This window comes from Theropithecus gelada, chromosome 1 (assembly GCF_003255815.1).
Source record: "Theropithecus gelada isolate Dixy chromosome 1, Tgel_1.0, whole genome shotgun sequence".
In the NCBI taxonomy this organism is placed as follows: Eukaryota; Metazoa; Chordata; class Mammalia; order Primates; family Cercopithecidae; genus Theropithecus; species Theropithecus gelada.
The window spans coordinates 182,446,177-182,456,631 of record NC_037668.1 but is presented as its reverse complement, the minus strand read 5'-3'; the positions used below and the strand labels follow the sequence as shown (position 1 = coordinate 182,456,631).

General features: G+C 47.6%; 1 protein-coding gene across 4 annotated transcripts in view; it reads right to left on the bottom strand.

The window, feature by feature from the left end:
* The window catches only part of NCF2 (neutrophil cytosolic factor 2), a 36,255-nt gene that overhangs the window by 5,391 nt on the left and 20,409 nt on the right, over positions 1-10,455 (bottom strand). For all 4 annotated transcript variants that reach the window (XM_025377249.1, XM_025377257.1, XM_025377263.1 and 1 more), the window contains 6 exons: positions 8,868-9,009; positions 8,582-8,650; positions 7,368-7,443; positions 5,663-5,688; positions 5,092-5,243; positions 4,854-4,965 (listed from right to left, as the gene is read on the bottom strand). In XM_025377249.1, coding sequence (XP_025233034.1) covers positions 4,854-4,965; positions 5,092-5,243; positions 5,663-5,688; positions 7,368-7,443; positions 8,582-8,650; positions 8,868-9,009 — 577 coding nt within the window. The remainder of the gene's footprint in view (positions 1-4,853; positions 4,966-5,091; positions 5,244-5,662; positions 5,689-7,367; positions 7,444-8,581; positions 8,651-8,867; positions 9,010-10,455) is intronic.

Below are 10,455 nucleotides of genomic sequence, written 5' to 3'. Positions count from 1 at the left end.
TTTTTTTTTTTTTTTTTTTGTATTTTTAGTAGAGATGGGGTTTCACCGTGTTAGCCGGGATGGTCTCGATCTCCTGACCTCATGATCCACCCGCCTCAGCCGCAATCTGTATTTTAAGTCCTCTAGGGAGTTCTGATACTTGCTAAAGTTTGAAAACCACTGCACAATGCCATACTTCTTTTATCTGTAACAACATTTCTTATACATCTTAGACTTCTGGTCTTAGACTTCTTCCACATTATGGTCACTTTTGCTTCACAAATGAAGGAGAAGGATGCAGTTTCTAGAGATGTAAATCATAGAATTTAACAAATCAACATTAGAAATGCTGCTAGGCTTGTATGTACCGAGTGTTACAAGTTGTAGCTTCTTAATGCTGTTTGTTGAACCTTGGTATATTGTCTTTGTTGAGAGGCAGTACAATGAGGTGGAAATGGCCCTAGAGAGTCCACAGACCAAGGTTTGTGTCCCACCTCCACTGCTTACCAGCTCTGTGTCCCTAAGCAAGCAGTGTAACTTCTCAGAACCTCAGTTACCTCACCTGAAATTGAGGCTAGAAGAATTCAATGAGATGACGTAGAATAATAGTAGTTGGCATTTAGTGAACACTTACTCTGTGGCAGTACTCTTCTAAATATGTAAAAATATTTAGACTTGGTTAATGGTAAGTGTTCCGGCATAGAGTAGATGCTTAATAAATGGTAGTTCATTTTCTTTTCTTTTTTTTTTTTTTTTTTTTGTATTTTTAGTAGAGATGGGGTTTCACCATGTTGCCCAGGCTGGTCTTAAACTCCTGACCTCAGGTGATCTGGCCCACCTCAGCCTCCCAAAGTGCTAGGATTTCAGGCGTGAGCCACCACACCAGGCCTCTTTTTTTTTTTAGACAGAATCTCACTCTGTCACCCAGACTGGAGTACAGTCGTGCGATATCAGCTCACTGTAACCCCTGCCTCCTGGGTTCAAGCAATTCTGCCTCAGCCTCCCAAGTAGTTGGGACTACAAGTGTGCACCACCACACCCAGCTAATTTTTGTATTTTCAGTAGAGACGGGGTTTCACCATGTTGCCTCAGCCTCCCAAAGTGTTGGGGTTACAGGCATGAGCCACTGCGCCCGTTTTCTTTCTCCTAGCGAGTGAAAACCTGCCTTGCTGCCTCCGAGAATAATGGATAGTGATAAAGAACATTCAGCAGTGACTCCTGAGCCTGGATTAAATTGCAGAAAGATTGTTGGGAGTTTTAAGAGGGTTGGCTACATGTAGCCACCAAATAGATTGAAGCTCCTGTCAAAGGAAAATTTTTTAATTAAAAAAAAGTTTAAGTGAAGTAGTTCACATTTAGAGCAAAACTCCTTCTAGGAAGAATCTTTTTAAAAAGATGCTGGCCGGGCGCGGTGGCTCAAGCCTGTAATCCCAGCACTTTGGGAGGCCGAGACGGGCGGATCACGAGGTCAGGAGATCGAGACCATCCTGGCTAATACGGTGAAACCCCGTCTCTACTAAAAATACAAAAAACTAGCCGGGCGAGGTGGCGGGCGCCTGTAGTCCCAGCTACTCGGGAGGCTGAGGCAGGAGAATGGCGTAAACCCGGGAAGCGGAGCTTGCAGTGAGCTCAGATCCGGCCACTGCATTCCAGCCTGGGTGACAGAGCGAGACTCCGTCTCAAAAAAAAAAAATAAAAATAAAAAGATGCTGAAGGGGTTAATCCAAAGACAGTTGGAAAACCTAGCGTGACCTTTCAGACTTCCAAGAGACCCCTTACACTCACACTCACTCTTACCCCAGGTCCTGGGGCCTTTTGTCTCAGCCAGAGACACCAGGGAGTCTCATCCCCAGTGGCCGTATTTCCTGAAGGCAATTTTCTGACCGGGGAAGATACCTTAAAACAGGTTTATACACTGCCCCTTTCTAGGCTCGTTCTCTTTCACTCTTCCTCTCCCACTTTGTTTTTTTTCTTTTCCAGCAGACATTTGTCTCTGATTTGAGTGAGAATCTAGCAAAGAACCCCTTGCTTTAAACAGAAGCCTCAGCCCAGCTGCGAGGGTGAGGTTTGCAGGAAGGACTCTGCCTCCTACTGTGGCTCTGGGCCTGGATGAGCCAGAATAGATTTCCCACTTGCTCATTTCTACCATCTCCAAATCCACTTGTAGGTAGAAAATGGTAACTTTCCCAAGGATTCATGTATGAACTGTTTCATATGATACTCCCTGCACCAGTGTAACTGCAAATGCAACAGCCTAAAAATGCAAAGTCAGAAAAACAGGTGAGGTGAATAGGAGAGCTGAAACTTTTGAAACAGCCCTAATTAACAGCTTTGGTCAGTGGAGACTGGCCTCATTAATGCTGTATCTGGAGCTCTCTCCAGCCTCAGGACTGGATGGGAGCTGGTTCATCGGGAAGAACTGGCTAGCCTAGCTCAGTCCCTGCCTTGCTCATATACCTCATAACCATTCTTTCAAAGCAAGACCTGACTTTCTTCCCTGCTCACAGCAGCATCCTAGTGTACAAGGCCTTCCATGATATGTTGCCTTTCCAGCCCGTCTCCCACCACTCTCCCCATTGCATCCTCAGTAGTAACACTGAGCCCCTTTACCCACTATGCTGACTTCTATGGGGTTCCTTTCCATCTGTAAAATGCATCCTTTCCTCCTCTACCTCACTAATTTCTTATTTATTGTTTTACGGTGAAGCTTCAAGATGATCTCAGCAGCATTTTCTTCAGGAAGACAACTCCTACCTGTTCCACTTCCCTCCAGCATTTCTGGGTTAGATAGTACACCACGTGCTTCCATAACACAGTACGTCCATTTGTGAACCCCCGTCAGTTTACACAACATGAGGCTTCATGTGCCTGCCTAGCTACAGAGCCCTAGGCGCTCAGCAAGTGTTTGTTGAAGAATGTCACTAGCAGACAACCCAAATGTCCACCAGCAGGTGAACAGATAAACGGAATGGAGTATCCATACAGTGGAGTACCATTTAGCAATCAAAAGGATGAGACCAGTGAAACAAAAAGACTAAACACGCACTATACAATCCACTTGCATGAAATTATGTAAAAGGAAAAAGTATATTTACAGAAGGCAGATGGGTGGTTTTCTGGGTCTAGAGTTGGGGGAGGGAATTAATGTCAACAATAAAAAGAAATGACAATTTTTTCCCCTAAAGACCAACAGACGGAGTTGGAGTGTTACCTTGTTGCTTCTATGAATGCTTCTAGCCTCTAATTTTTCATCTGACTCCCATTGTTCTTACTTGGAAGTCAGACTTCAGGCTAATAAGACCTCAGGCTAATAAGATAACGTGCCCTGGAACCATCAATACAGCAGGGTAGTTAGGAATAGAGGCAGGCTCTGGAATCAAAACATCTGCTTGAGTCCGACTCCACTACTAACCAGCTATTTAATCTTGGTCAAGTTGCGTGACCTCTCTTTGCCTTGTTTCCTAAATTATAAAATGAGAAAATAATATCTACCTCACAGAGTTATGAAGATTGTAAGAACTAACACACAGAATGCACTTTGCAGCTGGGCACATTGGCTCACGCCTGTAATCCCAGCACTTTGGGAGGCCAAGGCAAGTGGATCACGAGGTGAGGAGTTTGAGACCAGCCTGGCCAAGATGGTGAAACCCTGTCTCTACTAAAAATATAAAAATTAGCCAGGAGTGATGGCGGACACCTGTAATCCCAGCTACTCGGGAGGCTGAGGCAGAGAATTGCTTGAACCCGGGAGGCGGAGGTTGCAGTGAGCCAAGATCGAGCCACTGCACTCTAGCCTGGGCGATAGAGCAAGACTCCATCTCAAAAAAAAAAAAAAAAATGCACTTTGCACAGTATCTGACACATGGGAAGTTCTCAGTAGATACTTGCTGTTAATAGGGTGTTACCCAAATTATCTCTTGGTGAAATAAATGCTATTTTCTTTCACCCTCGTGTGAAAGTGTTCTTCCTCATGTTAACTTGAGAAGGTTGGCCAGGTGCAGTGGCTCACACCTGCAGTCCTAACACCTTGGGAGGCTAAGGTGGGAGGATTGCTTGAGCCCAGGAGTTTGAGACCAGCCTGGGAAGTATAGTGAGACTATATATACTGTAAACAAAACATTTTAAAAAGTAGCTGTGTGTGGTGGTGCACATCTGTAGTTCCAGCTACTCGGGAGGCTGAGGTGGGAGGACTGCTTGAGCCTGGGAGGCAGAGGTTGCAGTGAGTTGTGATTGTGCCACTGCACTCCAGCCTGGGTGACAGAGCAAGATGAAAGAGAGAGACAGAGAGAGCAAACAACGCAAGAGAGAAAAAGAAAAAAAGAAAAGGGAGGAGAGAAGAAAAGGAAAGAAAGAGAAAGAAAGAAAAAAGAAAAAAAAGAGGGAAGGAAGGAAAAAGAAAAAGAAAGAAAGAGAAGAAAGAGAAAGAAAAGGGAGGGAAGGGAGGTATGGAGGGAGGGATGGAGGAAAAGAAGGAAAGGAGGGAGGGAAGGAAGGAAGGAAAAAAAAGAAAAGAAAACTTAAGAAGGTGAAGAATGGCTATGAGCTGAGCCTTAAGCTATGACTTCATTCCAACCTTGTTTGACAATGATGGATGGGATGTTTGACACAGTCAGGCACGGAGCCAATGGAGGGGCAGGAGGCTTTCTGTGAGCTCCTGTCCTGCTGGGCCTGCTTTTCTCTTGTGAGAAACCCTCTCCCTGCTGCAAATGGGGTGAGGATGCAGGTAAAAGGGAGGCAGAGCTGTGACTTGTTACCCACCATATCCCCAAAACCACACATAGTGCCTGGTACACAGAAGGTGCTTGATAAATGTCAAATTGTTGAGGAAGTGGCTCAGTGGAAATGGAACTTTAGATGCCCTTCACTGCACTCACCACTGTGTTCTCACACCACAGAGTCAGACAGTAGTTTTTCACCTGGCCCCAGGCATCCTTCATGCTGTCTTCTGAAAGGGGCACCAGCTCATTGCTGTCTCGAGGCCGATAGCTGGGTGGGGATAATGAGTAAGAATCCAGTCAAAGAACATCATACAAAAACCATCCTCCTCTTCCCTCCTCCAGGCCAGCACAAGGTCCCCACTGTTCCCCTCACAGCTGCCTGCATGGAACTCACCTCAGCTTAGTGTGTTCCAGCCGGAGCTCCAGTTTCTTAGACACCATGTCCCGGACCTGGCTGTAGGGGAGTCCAGGCTGAGTCTCCATGACTACCGTATACTTGTAGTGCACCTTGAGTGTGTAGGGCATGGGAACGCTGAGCTTCACTTCCTGAGTGGGGAGGAAGCAAAGGGAACTCCTGAGTGTCTGAGGCTTTCTCTCAACATCCTGTATCACTGAGGCTTGGTGATTTGGCACAGGGGGTACCCCATGCAGCAGGGGAGAGGCCAATAAGTAACTGGTTTCATAGTAGCCAAAAGGGCCTCCAGAGGTCGTTTAGCCCCACCCTTGCTTGGACAGGAATTCCTACTGAGCAAGATCTGGCCCACTAGCTTGGGTAGTAGGAAGTGTGTACATGATAGTGGAGGAGGCTGTCAAGAGGGTCCCTAGCCCATGGACCCTGTAAGGTAGCAACTGGTTCGACCCTTCCACTGGGGCTCTTCCTATAACCCAGACAGACACGTCTGTGGTTGATAGCCCAAGCCATCCTATCTTCTACCACTTGAAACAGTACGAGGGAAAAATGTTACCTTAGGCTCTTCTTTTTGTTTCTGACCTGAATGGAAAAAGTAGGGAGTAAAACAAAAGAAGATGGTGAATGAACACACTTAGCCAGCCCCTGCTACACACAGATGAAACCTCTTCAAATAGGGCCCCCAACCTCTTACCCTTTAATCTGTGGGGCAATTATTAACCTTAGTAAACTGTGGGGAGGTCTCACCTTGGGGAAGCATGAAGGTCATGAACACATGAACAAACTTGGTCTCTGCTTCTAGGGAGCCTATAGGTAATTATCAAAGGACCAGCGTATCCTCACCAATCCACAAGGTTAGCGGGGATCCCAAAGGTCAATTAAACCCACAGGATCCAAAGCAATGAAAATCAGGAGTGCAAGGTGAGCCAGAGGCCACAGGAAGAACTATTAGAACCACTGATCCTCATCTTATTCTTTATTTTTGTGTATGTTTCCTAAAGTTTATTAATTTAATATATTAATCTAATATAATTTATGTAAGAGAAGCATGCATGAAGATATTTACCATAGGGGGTACATGACGGAAAAGACCACTGATCTCAAACCTAGCTGATCATTACAATCACATGGGAAGTTTTTTTCTAAAATACAAATTCCTGAGCCCCATTCCAGTCCTAAAAAATCAGAGCCCAAAGCCTAGGACCCTGTATTCACAAAATCTTCCTAGGTTTATATGTGATCCTTGATGAGCCTCTACACAAAAGATAACAAAAAAGCTGTCAAGGACATTGAGCAGGAGCAATGGGAGAAATTTGAATATGGAATATGCATTATATAATGTTATCATACGAATGTTTAGTGTCCTAGATACCGTGATTCTATTGTGATTATGCAGGAGACTGTGTTTTTGCAGCTGTATAGGGTGAAGTGTCACGAGTCTGTAACTTTTTTTCAACTAGCTCGGGGTAAAAAAATAGAATGGAGCAGGGCGAGGTCATGGTGCAAAATGTTAACAGTTGGTGAGTTTAAGTGAAAGATATTCTGATGTTTACTGTATTCTACTGTCAACTTTTCTGTAGGTTGGACACTTTTCAAAATAGAAATGGGGGAAGGGCATGCTGAGTGATTCTGATGATCAGGCACGTGTGGCAGTCACTGATCTAGAATCCGGCCGGCCACTCACTCTGTGCGTCTCTACCAAGCACTTATCCAGAATCGGCTTCAAGTGCGTAAGTGATAAAAAGCCCATCACTTCCCAAGCCAGCCCCCTCCACACTAGGAAACAGCCTTTCGGAGAGAACGTTTCCGTTTCACATCTGCCCACTGGTTCTCTGTTCAGTCTCAGGGCTCCACAGAGCAATTTCTTTTCCAGATACAGTGCCTCAGACATTTGAAAACAGTCACTCCATGCCCCTCTGAGGTAAGCATGTATAGTTACTTCAATTTTTCTTCCTGAGATATGGTTTCAGTACCTAACGATCAAGGGGTTTGGTGACTACGTGAGTCACTCAGGAACCAGCTGTATTCACCCAAGCCCCATGAGTGTTCTGCAGAAGGCAGGGAGACAGGGCACTGATTTCATGTTTGGGGTGGGTGGGTGGTGCAGGAAAGGAGGGTTCTGGAGCTGCGTGGTCATTAGCTGAGTGGCATATTGGGAGAAGAAGAAACCAGAATTTCCTGGAAGGCGGGGAGAGGAACTCAGGAAGCAGCCTGGCATGCTCCTGTGCCCAGACCTAGGGTGTTGCTCCAGGGCCACTCACCTGGTGACAACTGGGGTCTTCCAGGGGCTTTGGAACTAGGAGGAGCTGGGATGTCGGACTCCGGAGAGCTTTCCTCCTGAAGGCAACAGGGAGTGATGGTCAGAACCTTCATTCAAAGTTCCCAGGCAGGGGTGGATGTGGGGAGACGCCCCTACAGAGACCCCATGAAAAGGAGCCAGATGCAAATAACTCCCTAAAAGTTGGAATGGTAGTGACATTTGGGGAAGATGAAGGAAATGCTGGCCAAAAGAGGAGGCAAGGTTGGCCTGATGAAAATGAAAATCATAGTAGAAAGAAGAATCCTAACCCGCTAAAAGGCCCTTGCCGCTTTAGCATCTCTTTCAGCCATATTGGAAATCCACTGGACATGGGGGAGGACTGAGCTCCTGTCTCCACTGCAGAAGGCATTGAGAAAGGAAAAATTCCACTTCTCGTTTGCATGGCATTTGAAGCTTTTCAAAGCATCTGGATAGGGTGACTCTGACCAGGGAGGGCTGAGCTTATATACAACTGGTTGCACAGTCTAGAGAGAGGCCCCACTGCCATTGAGTCACTTACAGGGATGCTCAGATCTGATAAAGACAGCTCTCTAGGCCTGGCAGAAGGACAAAACTTTTGAAGTGTGAGGAAGGGAGTAGCAGCAGTTTAGAAGCAGTGGCTGGCAAGGCCCACTCTGATTCAAAGCTCTAAGGCAGATCTCATTTTATTATTTTTATTTGTATAGAAGTGGCATCTCTCTATTTTGCCCAGGCTGGTCTCGAACTCCTGAGTTCAAGTGATCCTCTCACCTCAGCCTCCCAAAGTGCTAGGATTACAGGCATGAGCAACTGCACCTGGCCTCATTTTATTTCTAATGGCATTGTACCAGCCAACACATTGACTATTCTTCCAGGTGAAGCAGACACACCTGGGAAGACCTAACCCCCTCATACACTGTAGGCTTTGCTTCCCAAGTCACTTCTGACCAGGAAGAGTCACGGAGGTGGGGGGCCCAATGGGACCTACAGATGCCTCCAACTTAGCACACCTGGGCTTTTTTCCCCTCATTCCCAGGTTCAGCTCTGGGTAGCTGGTGCCATCTCAAGGCGGGCTCAAGAGTAGTGAGTCTTTCTCCAGGGGTCCCGACAGTACCTCTTTTACACTGCTCTTCTCCCCTCCAGGGAGAGATCTCTAAATGGTGAGAGGAAATGGGTCAGGCCTTGGCATCACATTACCTGGGGCTGCTGCTGAGGGTGGATCCGCAGCTCAACTGGTTCAAGGTAGTTGCAGGGAACAAGCCCCTTCTGCAGTGCAGCACCACAGAATCAGAAAGGAAAAAATAAAGATGTGCTCATCAGTACCCACACCACAGAACAGCCCAGAGTCCTGGGGAAGGGAGGATGAACAGACGAAAGAACTTGATCGGTCTGCAAAGAAGGCAGCAGATACTGCTCCACAGAAAGACTGCATTTGCTGCCAGGATCCCACGCCCGTCGCACCACCCCCTGATCCTCTGCATACCTGCCCGTTGAACATGACGGTGGCCCAGTTATCATTGCCCTTCTTCAGGACAAAGACAATGTTCCCTGGCATGACCTGGAGCTCTTCTTGTGTCTCAGGCACAAACCCAAACAGCACACGGTGAGCCTCCCCTTCCAGAGCCCTGCAGAGGGTAGACACAAGATCCAGCCCACATCCCCTCACACAGTGCCGTGGCGCAAACACAGTGAACTTGGAGCCAGGGACTTGGCTCCAGCCTGGCTCTAACTCCACATCTGACTGCAACTGCCGAGGTGACGCTGAGCCTGCCTGGGCTCCCGAGAGGTCTCGGTAAGAAACTGGTGTACACCTGCTCATAACCATATATGCAGAGGGACAAGAATAAAAGCAAAAACCCCACACACTAGTGAGGACTTACAATCCTTGCCCTCCCTTCCCCTCTGAGGAGGAAGGTCCCTGGCTGGGTCATCTTGGCCAGCTCCCAAGGCTGGGCTGGGGTGGATCAGGTGACTGTGGTCAGGGCAACAGCACAAAGCGGAAGTCAGGTGAGAGCCAGCTGGGCCAGAAAGACCAGTGGGAGAGGAGGAAGGAGAAACCACCTAGAGCCAGTGTTGGGCCAGGGTAGGGAGACGGTGAGCAGGGTAGGTGACAGGGAGCGTGAGGGAGGCACATAGAGGGCTCTGAGACTGCCCAGCTGCTGTGGTGCAGTGTCGGTTCCCTTAAGTCTGACTTCATGCTTTTAGGCTCTGAGGCTCTGATTGGCGTCACTTTGGAACGTGTGATTGAGAGGCTGGTGTTCAGGTTTCAGGCTTCCCTCCCTTTACTCCCCACTCTGTTACTTTCCCCTCAGCCCTTCCTTGTTTCCAGACATCGTGTCTATTCCTGTAGGGGATACAGGCCCTTGAGCTGACAGGGAGCTTAGGAATGAGTTCATCCAGCCCCTCATTTTTGTAGTTGCTTTGGTACTTTTGTCACTTTTTAGCTTTATTTTTATTTTTTGAGACGGAATCTTGGTCGTTGCCCCAGCTGGAGTGCAGCGACGTGATCTTGGCTCACTGCAACCTCCGCCTCCCAGGTGCAAGTGAGTCTCCTGCCTCAGCCTCCCGAATAGCTGGGATTACAGGCACGCATCACCACACTCAGCTAATTTTTGTATTTTTAGTAGAGATGGGGTTTTGCCACATTGGCCCGGCTGGTCTCGAACTCCTGATCTCAAGTGATCCGCCCACCCCGGTCTCCCAAAGTGCTGGGATTACAGGCATGAGCCACCACGCCTGGCCAATCACTTTTTAAAACCTCCTTTTTGGGTGGGAGGACCAGGCTTGCTTCATCACTTCGAGAGAATTCTTAAGAAAGCTGTAGGTTATGACACCCTTTGTTTTTCATCTTACAGAAGAAGGACTTCCTTTTCTTGAGTCCTTCCTCTTTACTTCTTCAGAAAGCATGTGCCGATAGGGAGTGGAAAACGCCTACACAGGAAAAAGGATGCCATTCTACATTCCTGACTCCGGAGAGCTCTGGCCTTCCCCCCATCAGAGGGGACCGCAGCCAATGCGAAACTGATCTCCAATGTGAGGTCAGCATCCTGGTCCCCAGGGTAGCTATGTTC